This window comes from Vulpes lagopus, chromosome 7, assembly GCF_018345385.1.
Source record: "Vulpes lagopus strain Blue_001 chromosome 7, ASM1834538v1, whole genome shotgun sequence".
NCBI lineage: Eukaryota > Metazoa > Chordata > Mammalia > Carnivora > Canidae > Vulpes > Vulpes lagopus.
Genome location: NC_054830.1, coordinates 81,668,474 through 81,684,220, shown reverse-complemented (window position 1 = coordinate 81,684,220; position 15,747 = coordinate 81,668,474). Strand labels below are relative to the sequence as shown.

General features: G+C 44.7%; 1 protein-coding gene across 5 annotated transcripts in view; it reads right to left on the bottom strand.

The window, feature by feature from the left end:
* The window catches only part of FAM219A (family with sequence similarity 219 member A), a 51,266-nt gene that overhangs the window by 2,980 nt on the left and 32,539 nt on the right, over positions 1-15,747 (bottom strand). For 3 of the 5 annotated variants that reach the window (XM_041762967.1, XM_041762968.1, XM_041762969.1), the window contains exons 2-5: positions 4,182-4,281; positions 1,457-1,559; positions 1,149-1,229; positions 454-508 (exon numbers count right to left, since the gene is read on the bottom strand). In XM_041762967.1, the coding sequence (XP_041618901.1) occupies positions 454-508; positions 1,149-1,229; positions 1,457-1,559; positions 4,182-4,281 (339 nt within the window). The remainder of the gene's footprint in view (positions 1-453; positions 509-1,148; positions 1,230-1,456; positions 1,560-4,181; positions 4,282-15,747) is intronic. The other 2 variants (XM_041762970.1, XM_041762971.1) reach the window with 1 other exon arrangement.

Below are 15,747 nucleotides of genomic sequence, written 5' to 3'. Positions count from 1 at the left end.
CCAACTCAGTCCCATCCCAGGTTACTGAAATGCCAGGCTTTGCCCCTTCTTAGGCCCCAGCCTCACTTCTGGCCTCACTTCTTTACAGGTACAACCTTGAGGCCCTGCCTCTCTACAAAGGGCAGCTGCCTCTGTTTGGCTGGCCCCTATTTCAGGCCTAGCCCCATAAAGTATCGCCTGTATTTCACACTCCATTCTGTTTAGGGACCCTGTTCTAACCACAAGCTCAAACCTTGCCCCTAAAACGGGGCTCCCCACACTCAAGGCCCATTTCTAACGGCCTCCAGTTTCTTTCAGACAGTGTCCCACCCCAGGCCCCACCCCTCACAGGCCTCCACCTAGCTTTGCCCATTACTCTTCTCAGGGTGTGAGTGGGTGTTGGCCCCATGCCCTTTCCTGGATGGCAGTGATCCTGCTCAGGCGTGCCTAGAGTCCTAAGGAGTGGGGCCTCACCTCAGCAGAGGAGTAGCCAGAGGAGGAATATCTGGACATGTCAAAGTCATCATCGCTGGTGGTAGGAGAAAGAGACAGAGAAGTAATTCCTCAATATTAAATAGGAAACTCCCTGTACCCCACTGCCTACCCAACAGTTGATACCTTCCCCCTCCCTCGTGCTTCCAAGCAAACAGCAGATCTAAATCAAAGACTGTGCTTGCTGTGCAAATGCCCAGGTTCCCTAGTCCTACCCTTCTGAATGAATTGTTACCCTTAACCTTCTTCTACACAGAGCTGATACATCCTTTACCCCCATTTCTCTCACTTTTCTTCTAGGCTCAAATCCCCGACTTGTTGGGTTTTCCCAAACTTTAAGTGTAGCCAGGTGTGTTCCTAGCAGTAGAGCTCCTTCCTTGGAGGGAGCAGGACATTGAACATTGCATCAGGGCCCATTCAAGGGACAGTGATTGAATCAGTTGTCCCAGGACAGCATCAGGCTGTGACATTTCCCCTTTCCTCTCTCTGCTCTTTCCTACCTCCAGATAAAAAAAATTCCATTCCCTGGGAGATTCATCCTTGGAGAACTCCTGGCTGTCTGAGGAATACCCCACATTCCACTTCTGACAATATAGCAGGTGTGGCCTGTACAGCCCACTTGTATGTTCATATAGTTTCTGTGGCTTGCCCAGCTGCCCCAACATCCCTGTACACACCTGTCCGTGTCAAGGGCTACCAGTGGCTTCTCATCTGGGCTCTGGTCAAGCGAGGAGTAGCCTTTATTGGGGACGACCAGCCTGGGTAGAAAATTTAGGGGATTGGATTGGCAACTGGAGCAGATAGCCTGGCGAGGAACTGGATTGGGCCCTGACCCACCACTTCCCCCTGCCCCTTGGATCCTGTTGAGATTCTCTCCTCTCAGGGAGGAGTTGGGCCTGAGGAGGGAGGAAAGAAGGAGAAGCATAGGACCAGCAGAAATAGATGCTGACTGGCAGGGTCCAGGTGAGGTAGGGGGGGCCTCTACCTTGTCCGGGCCATGACATTGTTCTTCTTGGGTTGCTGGTTGACGGGGCTACCCATGCTGCCATTCTTCAGGGAGCCCTTTCGGGCCAGCTCCCGCTGCTTTTCTGCAGGAGAACATGGGAAGGAAGCTGTGTCCTGCTCCCAGGGCCACCACCCTACCTTACTGCTCAGGGCTGACGGGGTTGGGCCTCCATTGTGAAACCTCTTTCTTCTCTAGGAACCGAGACAGGGATCCCAACTCCAGGCCCTTCTGCTTGGTGGAGACAATACTTGCCCCTGTACAACCTGAGGCAGACACTAAGGGGCAACAGGAAGAGGTTGACCCCTGCCTTCCAGAAGCTCTACTCCCATGTGGGGCAGTTAGTATGTGCTTGATGCCAGAGAAAGGCTGGAGATGAAGCAGAAGCATGGAGGAATCAGGGCTTCTTGCAGGTGATACCTTGAGCTGGAGAGAAGAGGGCATTCTAGGAAGGAGGGATAGCATACGCAAAAATGAATTTATAAGTGAGCAAAATAAGGTTGGATCCAGATGGGATGGAGGGGTGAAGTTGGAGGGAAGTCAGGTCAGAAAAACAGGATACATTTATTCAGTCATTTATTTATTCACCAATCACCATTATGTCTTAGGTCCTGTGTTAAGGGGTTGGGGGCTCCTTCTGGTTACAAACTCAGAGTTTGAAGACTTTGAATGCTAGACCAAGGAACTTGGGATTAATGAAGAAGCCGAAGGAGCTACTGAAGTTGTAGAGTGGGAGGGGAAGAATGGGGCTAGCAGAGTAAGGGGCAGGAGGCTGGGGAGCTCCTCTGACTTTACTTCTGACTCTTGTGCCAGCCTTTGAGTTCTTCAGGGCTCGAGTCTACCAGCTTCATGGAGCTGGCCACCAGGTGACCCACTGTCTAGTATGTGGCACTGTTCCCAGTAGTTAGTAGCGCCTGGGCCCTTGAGAAAGCCTGCCTACACTTTTCCTACTCATCTTAAACCCAGATGTGGGAAAAAGAACTATTGGGTGAAGAGAGATGCTGAGGGGAAAGCTCTCATAAAACAACCACTAGCCCCAGAGAGTCAGGATGGAATGGGCATTCCCAGCTACTGTGACTCTGAAATTTCCCCTGATCTCCATGTCTCTTAGTCTCTCGTCTCTCAGTCTTGATCCTCTGTCTTTGCCACTGCTCCTCTGACTCCAGTTTTTTCCCCTGGCTTCTTTCCAGCAGGCAGCAGCTGCCGTTACCACTCTATGACTCTAGGGGGTGCCATCTGCTAGGAGGTTCCCGGTGGTGATTTTTCCTTAGTTCAATTGGGACAAAGTTGTGAATTTTCAAGAGGCACTTTGGTGGTAGTATAATGGGGAGGGGAAAAAAAGTGTTATTTTAAAAGCATATTGGAATTGTTTTAAATAGCGAAAAAAATGCAAACAATAAATTTGCAAAACCAAACTATGGACTACTATGCAACCATTTAAAAGTGTGAAGTCATTCTTTATACACTGACATTGGCAGGGTCTGCATGGTATTAAGTGGAAAACAAAAACAAAAACAAAGTTTTGGAAAATGTGTACAGTATGATGCCACTATTGTTAAAAAGTAAAATAAAACAATAAAAACTAAAAAGGCTTAGGATGATTATCTGTGGGAAGGGCATAAAAGGAGAAGAACACTTGTTAAAATACTTGTATTATTAAACAATAATAACAAAACTGGCTGCAGTTTGAGACTGGTGTCTTGGGAAGATGAACAAATTCCCCTGAGAGAACTGCTCTCTTGTTTAGAAAAACAGCCTGAGGAGATCCCTGGATGTGGTCTAGAATGAGAAGCAAGATCAAAACAATACAAAACAACCCCCCACCCCGACATACACACCACAAGAAAAGAAAACAAACAAACACTGAATAAAAGAATAGGACTGTGAAAAGGAGCTCTGGCAGCTACAGAGGGAAAGGTTTTACAACAGATAGAGAAAGGCCAAGAGGGTGGCAGGCATGGCAGAGGAGTTTTGAAGGATAGTGATGAGTTGTATGTAATTGTAAACTGTTTCCTGGATACACTGTGATGTAATTCTTCATGAAACCAAACTTTAGTAAGTCTGTTATATGCAGCAACCTTTGGTAAGTAACAGTTTGGTCCCCCAAGGGAGAAGGACAGTGTTTGGCATAAGGTGAAGTGAGAAGAGCAGTGGGAGCTACAGCAGTAGTTAGGAGCCAAGTGGCTTCCCTGGAAAGGGGGTGGGGAGATATTTGGGCTTACTAAAAAATCAAGGGAAAGCTCCCAAAACAGGAGCCTGCCAGGCCCTGAGATCTCTGGATGGGTGAGGGAGGAAAAGAGAGAAGATCTCAGCTTCTAGGTTTTCGGATCCTCACTCATTTCTACCCCTCAAACATAGTAACTGACACCCCACCTCTAAGGCAGTTTCCTTCCAGCTTGGTCCAATGTTTGATGGGACTTCTAACCCTCTCTCTGGGGTTCCCTGGTTTTATCCCTGAAGCTAGCCCCTGGAACACCTGGAGTCTTCTTGGCCTCAGAGATGCTTCCTAGAGCTTTGGGTCCTGCAGAGAACTAACTTCCTTCTTTACCTTGCAGGAGATAAGGTGTCTGGCAGTGCCAATGACTTGGTGGTTTGAGTCTTGGAATCATCTAGTCTGAGTTGGTTTATTTGTGCCACCTCATTGCAGACCCAGCCCAGAGCATCTTGTCCACTCCCCACATCTCCCTCAGCCCCCGGACACACTCACCCAGCTTCACTTGGAGCGGGGATGGTTTGTAATTCATGGCTACTGACTCACCCTCCCGGGCGTCACAGTCCCCGTCTGAGATGGAGGCGGCGGCTGGGTCCTGTGGGAAGAAAGCAGAGAGACAGAGAATTGTTAGGAAGTGAATTCATGGGGCTGCTCTCAGCCCTAAAGCTGTTTTTTCCACTTGTCCTCTGGAAGCATTAACACTTGGCAGTAGACAGGCGATTCAAGGAGGGAAGGGCAGATCCATATATGCTGGAAGGAAGACCCCGAACTGGGTAAAAGAGCCGCAGGTTTCAGCCCCACTTACGCTTACCTAGGTGTCTGTCTTCAAAGACCTGTGTGAGCCAGCCTCACCCCAGAAAGCCTACTGTGATTCCTTAAACCCACAGAATCTCCTTGTCCAACTTCCCCTTGCCCTGTTCCTCAGGGGTCTTCCTGTATACTTGTTTGGAAAGGTCTTTCTAGGTTCCTTTGAGTTTAAGTCTGGATTAAGGGCAGAGTAGATGCCCCCTAAGACAGACCTTCTGCTTCTGTTTTCTTCTAGCATTGGATGGGTCTCTTTGCCAGATCTAGAGAACTGACTGGCCAAGCCAGGCCAGACTTCAAGGCTGCAGCCAATGGACAAAAGAGTCCTCATGAGGACTTCTCTTCGTTTCACAGATGAGTCATAAAGAATGTCTCCTGAAAGGTTGGCTGGATATGGTAGGTGAGAAGATGAATAATGGCAAACGAACTGGTGACCAGTTAGTCCTGTGCTGCTCAGTAATCTAGCCTCATTGTTTCCTCCAAAACACCTCAAACCTCTGCTACAAGGTCCAGGGCCCTGGCCAATCCTACTTTAGTCAGTTGGAAGGGGCTGGAATCATGCACACTCTCCTTGAGAAACTGATACAGATACTGCCACTCTAGGCATCTGCCTAGGATTAAAGAATAGTAAGCCCAAGGCCTGAGAACTGCAGAGTGGACCCAAGGCTGCCTGTTTTGCCTCTGGGGATGCAGGCAGCAGACAGACAGGTAGAATGCTCCAGAATTGGCCCTACAGTGTCAGGCCCAGGGATCTGAGTGACCAAGCAAGGGAAGGACATAGAACCATTATGATGGCTTCTGTTCCCTTTAGAATGAGGCAGTAGAAATAAAAACATGCTTGTCATTAAGGGGAAAGGAAAAAGTCTAGAATGTTTGGGAGGGAAATCCTAGCCTTGCCCGTGTTCCTTCAGGCCAGCCAGAGTGTAAGACCTTGGGTAGACTCTGTTGCCACAGTGGTTTGTGAGTTCCTGAGGGCAGAATCTGGGCCTCTGTCCTCTGCTCTGAACCTACGCCACTTAGCTGGGATTGTAGGGGACAGGGCTCAGAAAAAGTGGGGTGCTGCAGTGCCTCAGTGCATCTCAGGTGGCGCCTCATGCTACAGTCCTCTCCAATCCTTTATTCTCTGCCTCCTTGTCTGAGTTCCTCCTGCGAGATTCCTAATGGATAGCACTTGTCCCATGCAGACTTAGAGAAGCAGGCTTCTCTGCAGCCAAAACAACCTTGAGGTGCTACCTACAGGGGGCATGAAGACCTGACAGCTGGGTTCTGGTTTTCCCCTTAGGCTACAGGTAGGACTCCTTTCCAAAGCAGCCTGAGGGATGACTTTTCAAAGGGTAAAGCCCAAAAACATGCCTGTGGGATCCCACCAGTGAAGTACTGGCACCTTTCCAATTTCCTTAGTCACATTACTTTTTCTGTACCATTTCTCACATGTCACACATACCATATCCATTTGGATATGGTTTCCTCTTCTGGCTTTGAGGACACTGTGATCCTTGGCTCATGTTGCCTCTTTAACCATCATTTTTTACTCCTCCCACAGCCCTGTGTCTCTTCAGCAGTTTTTGGCCCTCAGTCTACCTCTCACTTTGGGGAGCCCTAATGTTTCTTACAGTTTAGAGTAACATTTTTACACTAGGGACTTCTAAATCTATGGCCTTCCCAATCTGGTATCTTCTCTGGAACCCTCTACCCCATCCATTCATGCAAGCTTCACTGTCCTTTCCTTGGGGCTGACTTTAAACACATTGAGCCCTTCAGGGATGCCGGGTGGCTCAGTCAGTTAAGTGTCTCCCTTCTGCTCAGGTCATGATCTCAGGGTCCTGGGATCAAGGGTTGCATTGGGCTCCCTGCTCAATAGGGAGCCTGCTTCTCCCTCTCCTTCTGCGCCTCCCCACCTCATGTTCTCTCTCTCTCAAAAACAAAAACAAAAAACAAACAACAACAACAACAACAAAAACCCACACGTGAGTCCCTCAGGCGTGTAAGGCTAACCTTTTCCTCTTTAGTACAGATGAGTTCATAAGAGTTGCTTCTCTCAGGCTGGAGGTACCACCGAGTAGGAATGGTAACATTGGAGGGAGACTATGCAGGAAGGATAGGGTCTGAGTGAGGGCTGAGAAGCTGTTGAGCAATTCTAGTTACAGGGGCCCACATTTGGTCCTCCATGCCACTGGACAGGTCTTGGTGGCTTCTGATCCCTGAAGGAAATTGCCAGTTCCTGTGGGTCATAAACTAGGGTGCAGAGAGAGCCCTGGGCTTGAAAAGTTCCATGCAAAGCCTACCATTCAGCATCTCCCCATCACTGTCCATGATAGAAGGTCATTTTCATGGCAAGAACAAAGATCTCTGGCACTGTGCCTGAACATTCAAGTCTTTACTGTGGGCTTCCTGTATGTTTTCCCTGAGAAACACAGCCAATGCACCATGACCATCACATGGAAATGTAATCAGGTTAAATGTGAAATATTCATGAATGTTAAGTATCAGAGAGAATCCAGGCAGAAGGAAATGTCTGGCTCCAAAAAATCAGGGAGAATTTAAAATGCCCCCCAAGGACATCTGACAGGAGTTAGCTAGATCCAGGAACTAGAGTGGGGATTAGCAAGATTATTAAACACTCAGTGGAGACAGACATTGAAATGCATCTCTAACAACCCGTGTTTCTGCAACCCTTCAAATAAATTCTCCACAGACTGCAGAAATGATTAATAGCCCAGTCTCACTGTTTCTGGGACAGCATATATAGGCTAATGGCCAGTGCAAAGCCAACATAATTAGAGGAAGGCAAAAGTGCCAGAAGAATCCTTAGAGCTAGTCTGGTCCAGTTTAATTTTCATTAAACTGTGTTCCCTGAACCCTGTGCCTTGGGCAGGGCTGAGTGCAAGGGGGAAGCAATAATAGGGAGAATGAAGATCCTCTTTTATTTCACTTATATACCAGCCTTTCTACAAATTTTTGGTTGGAGAAAGGGTTCTGTTGCAACAACAACAACAAAGTTAAAATCCATTGATTTGAGGTGCCTGTCTGGGTTAGTTGGTAGGGTGAGTGATTCTCGATCTTAGGGTTGTGAGTTTGAACCCCATGTTGGGTGTATAGATTACTTAAAAATAAAATATTTTAAAAATCCATTAATTTAATACAATCTGGTCCTTTAAAAATGTTTTATTATGGAGATTATTCAACTTACACAAAAGTGGAGAAAATAATATAGTGAGATCTTGGGTATTATCAGCTTTGACAAATTCAACTCATTAATCCATTAAAAAAAATCTTCACTCCTCCATTTACTAGCTGTGCAATCTGGCTTTCAGTTTCCTTATCTGTAAAATGCAACTAATATTAATACCTTCATCAAAGGTTCTTGTGAGGCTAAAATAAGTTAGTACATGTGAGCACGGTACATATTAAGCAATATACTTTGCTAGTTATAAAGTCATTAGTACAGGTTCCATAAGGCCTACACAATGCCCTGGGAGTGACTGGCCCACAACTGCATCCCTGGCATCACACAGATTGGGGCCTGGATTACATAGGGAAGTATCCATGGAAAAGGTATTCCCTCCACAGGGTGAGAAGGGGACTGACCAGGGGTCATTCTGCCTCCTCTTGCTCCTTACTCCAATATACTAAATTTCCTTCATTTATTTATCAGTGGCAAGCCTGGGGCTCATAAAGATAAAAAAAATAATCCCATCCTTAAGGAGCTTCCAGTAATTATCAACAGTGTCAAAAACCAGATAAGTCCCAGGAGATACAGTATTTAGAAATAAGGAAGTCATAGGTGCCCTCAGAAAACACAGTTTTAGTTGAAGAGTGGAAACAGAATCCAGATTACAGAGGATTTAGGAGGGAATAGGAAAAGCTAAAGGAGAAACAGTGAACATGGATATTATTTCAAGGAATCAGACTGAGAAGAAAAGGAATGAGAATAAATGATAGCCAGAGGGAACTTTGGAGTTGAAGAAATTTCTTTGGACCTAGGGAATACCTGACTAATATCCTAGACTGAGGGGAAAGAAGCTAGAAACATCAAAAGGAGATGTTTGATACAGCATGGTCCTGGTAGACTCAAAAGGAGATGGAAACAGAACCTTGGGCCAGGGAAGGAAGGCTCCTTACTGAAATGGAAGGGAGGTGAAGATGAGTGGAGGATGTAGATAACATGGAGGCAGAAGGGTAGGTGGAAAGTTAAAGGAGTTCATTCCTGAAAGTCTAGTTAGGTAAGGAAGAAGTTGAATACTAAGAGGTTGGAGACAAAGGGATACTTGGTGACTGGCCAGAAGAGGAAGGAGATCAGACTGGCTGGGCTTCTAGCTACAAATTCTTATCTTTTACCTAGGTGCCCTTGATCTTGTCACCAGGATGAAAGATGCTCTCCGTGGTGCTGAACAATTTTGCCCTTGTCTTGTGGATTGAACATGAGTGAGTTTTAGCTTTAGTTTTAGTTTTATAGTTTAGAGACATGATTCAGTTTTAGCTTTCCCACAAGAAAGGTAACCTCTGTCCTCACCTCCAAGCACTAAGTCTCAGGCAAATGGAAGTTTAAATGGATTCAGAATGAAATATGAAGAGGCAAAGTGCTCCTACCAACATTATCTAAACTTTCTTTGCTGAAAACATGTGAATTTTCCTACAGGTTTACAAGGGAGTTAGCAGAGGCAGTTCTGAGTTGTCAGAGGCTACCTTTGGAATAGTTATGTCTGTACCCTGTTCAATTGTCCTGGGTGGAAGCAGGAAGCAGGGCAAACCTAGAGCAGGAACAGGGTGAGGAAGAAAGATGACGCTGATAAAGAAGCAGGAAAGCAGAGAAGATCTGGAGCTCACACCCTTCTCTCACAGGTAGGTTGAGGCACCAAAGACAAGGCACCAAAGACCGACTCTTGTTTCTGTAACAATTTGTCTAGAGGTCAGCTCAGAAACTACCTGGGGTCTCTTGTTCAGGGCTATGCCACTCCTCAAAACATCTCTTGCCAGCGGGTAGAAATAAACATGTTTAGATATCATATTTTATTTTTTTAGATTTTATTTATTTATTTTATTTTATTTATATTTTATTTATTCATTTATTCATAGAGATGCAGAGAGAGAGAGAGAGAGAGAGAGAAGAGAGAGGCAGAGACACAGGCAGAGGGAGAAGCAGGCACCATGCAGAGAGCCCGACATGGGACTCGATCCAGGGTCTCCAGGATCATGCCCTGGGCTGCAGGCGGCACTAAACCACTGCGCCACTGGGGCTGCCCAGATATCATATTTTAGAGAGAGATCCAGATGATACAACTAACTACAACATTGGACTCTTTATGTTCAATGTCCATGGGTGAGCAGAAACCTAACCTCCTGTCCAAGAATATTCAGTAGCAATGTAGGCACTGGGTAGACACCTCTATTTCCCTACAGATGACTGTTTATTCAGCCTGTAAGGCTGAATTACCATCTTTAAAAAAAAAAGATTTTATTTATTTATTCATGAGAGACACACAGAGAGAGGTAGGGACAGAGAGAAAAGCAGGCTCCTCACAGGGAGCCCAATGTAGGACTTGACTCCTGGACCCAGGACCACGCCCTGAGCCAAAGGCAGATGTTCAACCGCTGAGCCATCCAGGCACCCCTTCCCATCTGTTTCTGACTCCACATCTCAACATAAGAATCATTTGACCAATAACAGGTCTTTGTGGTATGACGTGAAGTTCTGAGTCCTATTTCCTAAGTCTGAGTTTTAGGCAGCTCCTATTTATTTATTTATTTATTTATTTATTTATTTATTTATTTATTTATGATAGTCACACACAGAGAGAGAGAGAGAGAGAGAGAGAGAGGCAGAGACAAGGCAGAGGGAGAAGCAGGCTCCATGCACCGGGAGCCCGATGTGGGATTCGATCCCGGGTCTCCAGGATCGCGCCCTGGGCCAAAGGCAGGCGCCAAACCGCTGCGCCACCCAGGGATCCTGGCAGCTCCTATTTTTACTCCTCAGCTCCCCTTTTCCAGGATTCTCCAGGAGCTGCCTGCAGCGCCAGGCAATTGGCAGGACGTCTATCTTTTAGGTGCATATTAAGACCTTTATGGGGCCCACTTCTGAGGAAAGATAAATATCTTTTACAAGTATAAGGTCTTTGGGGAAGATTAAGGAAACACAAGAGACACCATTTTTTTCCAAATGCTGCTTGTGGCTTTTACAAAGAGGGGAAGGAGAACTGAAAAAAAAATCCATGAAGCCTACATTTTCAAGAGGGGCCTCCCTTATTAGTCTAAATCTGATCAATCTACTAGGTTTTTCTCCAAAAGAAGGCTCAATTCAAATAGTCAACACACTGAGTGTCTACTCTTTTCAGCTCTGGAGTAGCTACTGGTGGTTGCATGCAAAGAAGGAAAGCACTCTTTCTTTATACATATCACACTTCTGCAGAGGAATTTTGGGACAAAGTAAAGTTAACCATAAAGAAATAGAAAGGATTTTTATGCTACAGCTAGAGTGTGAGAACTCAGATTGGTCCTGTGATTAATGGAGAATTTTCTGTCTCCTTACACAGCTCAATGGAATTAGTTACCAAAAACAAGCACCACCAAGGTTTAGTATCTTTGTAGTGGCTGTCACTGGGACCAAAATGGAGAAGGGTTCTGCTGACCCCAGGCCTAATAACAACCTAATAACAATAATAGCCATGGTAAGTTTAATAGATTTTTCTTTCTTTCTTTCTCTTTCTTTCTTTCTTTCTTTCTTTCTTTCTTTCTTTCTTTCTTTCTTTCTTTCTAAGATTGTGTTTATTTATTTAACAGAGAGAGAGCAAGTGAGAGAGAGAGAGAGAGAGAGAGAGAGAGAGCATGACCAGGGAAGAGGGGCAAAGGGAGAGGAAGAGGGAGAAGCAGTCTCCCAGCTGAGCAAGGACACAGCCCCCCCCCCCCAATGCAGGTTGTGATCCCAGGACCCTGGGATCATGGCCTGAGCCAAAGACAGACACCTAACCGACTAAGTAATCCAGGTGCCCCTAGATTTTTCTATTATACAGTAATATATGCTAAAAAATTTTTAATTCATATTTTCACTATCTTGAAACAACCTCTGTTAATGCTCTAGTGTATTTAAGTCTTGTATGTAGACGACAGTAGCAACACTCTGGGGTTTCCCTCCCTAGGAGCTGATGTTTGTCCTCATGGTCATGGTCACAGAGGTAGGCTCTAAGTACTATGTTGGTTCAGTGTGGTTCCATTCTTGCTTGGATCAGGTGGAGCTGATCAGTTTCCCCAGAATAGGAAGTAGGACTAAGAGGAGATGTAAGGTTTAAAACTGTAGATAAAAAAAATAAAAATAAAAATAAAAATAAAAAAAATAAAACTGTAGATAAGGTAGCAGAGAAAGCCATTGGACAGAGAGACAAGAATAAAGCTGATGTTCACAAAGAAGCAGACCAAGAGGTAAAGTCTTTCCTAGGCTCTGGTTCTAGAACTTGCTCTACCCTCCTAAGGCTTGAAGGGCACAACTGCCCTTGAATACTATGAGGAATCCTAGTGTCCTCATAGTCTAGTTTCTTTTTTTTTTTTTTTTAAGATTTTGTTTATTTATTCATGAGAGACACAGAGACAGAGAGAGGCAGAAATACAAGCAGAGGGAGAAGCAGGCTCCATGCAGGGAGCCCAATGTGGGACTTGAGCCCAGGAATCTGGGATCATGCCCAGAGCCAAAGGCAGGTGCTCAACCACTGAGCCACCCAGGCACCTCTAGTTTCTTTTTTAGCTTACACTAGCTTAAGTTAAAATTTGTTACTATAACCAGAGAGTGTCAACTAATACACATGCATTGAACAACATTTAAAGAAAAACAAACTGTATCTTATATTCGCATTTTTATCTTTATTTTTAAAGTGAGATTGTAAGAGAGAACAAGTGGAGAGACAGAGGGAGAGAAAGAATCTTAAGCAGGCTCACAACCAGAGAGTGTCAACTAATACACATGCATTGAACAACATTTAAAGAAAAACAAACTGTATCTTATATTCGCATTTTTTTTTATATTCGCATTTTTATCTTTATTTTTAAAGTGAGATTGTAAGAGAGAACAAGTGGAGAGACAGAGGGAGAGAAAGAATCTTAAGCAGGCTCACAACCAGAGAGTGTCAACTAATACACATGCATTGAACAACATTTAAAGAAAAACAAACTGTATCTTATATTCGCATTTTTATCTTTATTTTTAAAGTGAGATTGTAAGAGAGAACAAGTGGAGAGACAGAGGGAGAGAAAGAATCTTAAGCAGGCTCACAACCTGAGATCAAGACCTGAGCTGAAATCAAGAGCTGGATGCTTAACTGACTGAATCACCCAGATGCCCCTTATATTCTTTATTTTTAAAAATTAATATTGGAATATAATCAACTCTCCATATTTTCACATAGTTTTTGAAATCATCAGTTTAATGGCTACAAATATCCATAAGAGGGGATGTACAATAACTTTTTGTTTTGTACAATAAGTTTTTAACCATTCACTTATTTTGGACATTCAGGTTGCTTATAATTTTTCACTATTATAAATAATGCCATGCTTAAATCCATATGTATTTGCATTTAGGATAGTTTCTTTTTAAAAAGATTTTATTTATTCACTTTAGAGACAGAGAATGAGTATGAGTTGGGGGAGAGGCAGAGGGAGAGGGAGAGAGAATCTCAAGCAGACTCTGTGCTGAGTGTGGAATCTGAAATGGAGCTCAATCCCACAGTCCCGAGATCACAACCCAAGCCAAAATCAAGAGTCAGCCGCCCAACCAACTGAACCACCCAGGTGCCCCTAGGATAATTTCTTAAATAAAGTAGAATTATAAAGTAAAAAAGCAGGAGTGCTTTTAAGATTCTTGATACACATTGACAAAGTGCTTTCCCAAAGGATTGTTCCAATTTACTGCCTCCAGTCATTACTGAGGGCTATAGTTGGTTTTTAATATTTTATTTCTCACTGTGTGCCAGGGAATTTTAGGTCATCACATCTATCCATCATCTTGCAAGAGAACTATGCCTCAGTCCTTACTCACCTAGTGCCCTCTGGGGAATCTTCTTTCAAAGAACAGAATTCCCTCTGGGTATCACCTGCCAGACAAAATATGCCTAACTTGAGGCCACCAATTAAGAACAAATGGAGAGAAGACTTTGTTACACTGAAGTTTTGGAAAAACTCTAAATGGGGACAGTACCTGCCTGGTGGCCAGCCACCAGGCTTTAGCTAGTTCTTGGCCGGTGCCAGCACATCAGCTGTAGGAACCATGACTAATTGTAGAACCAGGAGGCAAATTTCACAGAAGTTTGCTTTCAGACTTGTGGGAGGAGAATTAATCAAAATGGCTCTGGAGTTACCCAGCAAGAGTGGCAGCTTCTACTTCCTTACTCATTAATTAGTTTTCAAAAAAGTCTACTCAGAACTACTCAGGGAAAAAAAAAAGAACGGCGAAAGATATGAAGTTAGTACTGGGATGGCAAATAACTAGATTCATTTTTCAAAATGGGGAGACAAAGGGTCAGTGAGTTTTTTGGGGGGCGGGGCAGTGAGTTTTTAAAAAGATTTAGAATCCTGCTCTGCCTCCTTCATGGTTAGGACTGCTTGTCCTAGATTGATATTGTATTATTCATTCCCATTCCTAATCACCTGGAGACCCTATGACTAAAAAGCCTTTGTTCAGGAGATAGGACAAATACCTCAACTCAGGGACACCCACTGTAGCAGCAGTGGCTTGAGGTAAGCCTAGGGAACAAGCCTCATGATTCAGGAGGTAGGAACCAGAGCTACAAATTGAGAAACTTGGGTTCCTCTGGGAGGCCTAGCCCCTGTGATTTTCATCCCTATCCTTAAGCTTATACGCTGAACCAGATGTTCAAGAGTCTCCTACCTTATTTTGGACCAACTAGAGACACAGGTCTTATGACCTAAAGGGTTTCTGAATTCCCTATCTTGCCACACCTCCCTGGCCCCCATTTCAATCTCTTTAGGGAAAGAATATCTCACTTAATGGAGAAAAGGGTAAAAGCATAAAGTTCTTTAAAAATAGATCAACAGTGATTAAAATGGCTAATTTTATGTTATGAAAAAGTGGAAGAAAATAAAAGATGGACTGGTAAGGCCTGAGGCAGAAAGAAAATGTGTGAGGGTGGGCAGTGGATAGAAGGCCGTCTCTTTCTTTCTCTTTCTCTCTCCTTCTTTCTTTCTTGCTTCAGTTCCAGCCAACACAGACCTTGGAGATGAGGCCTATGAGGGGGGAAATTATTCTAAAATCAAGGGTGCTGGAGGGGCCAAGAGATTCTGAGTCAAGTTTCTGGGGTCCTTCTGCTTAGGCAGGGCCCAGAGGAGGGCAAGAAGGGAACCAGATGTTCAGGACTAACAAAGCTTTAAGGAGCGTGTCCAGAGGATCTTTCAGTTTCCTTCCAGGATGTGGATTCTAGTTCTCCAAGGTAAGAATGGAGGCACAGAACATTGAGGAAAGATGTTGTCCAAAAATCAAAAGATTTTTGATTTTTTGGTTGGAGTGTCTTTGAGACCGGTCCCTCAGCTCTGCACATGGATCTTGGCCCCAAATCTCACTGGAGGATTTTTGGTAAGCTTTAGTTACTCAAGGGACTGAGCCTACCCTGCATCAATTCATGAATCTTTTGGACTTCTTGTTTTCCAAATTCTTGCTGCTTCCAACCAAGTCTAGGGCCTTCCGTCACTCTTATCAGGCATGCTTTGTGCAGCAAAGAGGTTAATGTTAAAGGCTCCTGGAGGCTCAGCAGTGAAGGTCAGAGAGGGAAGTAGAGAGTTAACTCTACAAAGACTCATAAACCCCTAAGTTTCTGTTAAGTCAGCTTTTTTATGGTGTGTTTGTGTGTGTGTGTGTGTGTGTGTGTGTGTGTGTGAGAGAGAGAGAGAGAGAGAGAGAGAGAGAGAGAGAGATGTGTGCCAGTTGGTGGTGGAAGAGTAGGGGGAGGGAAGAGTCTAGCCTATAGCATAAACTCAAGGCAAATTTTCAGCAGTGAAGCCAGCTGGTTGCTAGTTATGCATCTCTTCAGAGAAATAATACTTATCCACTAAACTAGATGGTCCTGGGGCCCTGTTGGAGGGTCTCTGCAGGCTCATGGTGGTAAAGAGCCTTTCTCCATTCATCTGTCACTCTCTGGCTGGTGCAGTGACACTGACCAGCTAACTCAAAGGTATAATCTCCCTCTTAAGGCATGCACAGGAAGGGGACCTGAAACAACACATAACCTATACCTACCCAAACCCCGCCCCCTACAGTTCT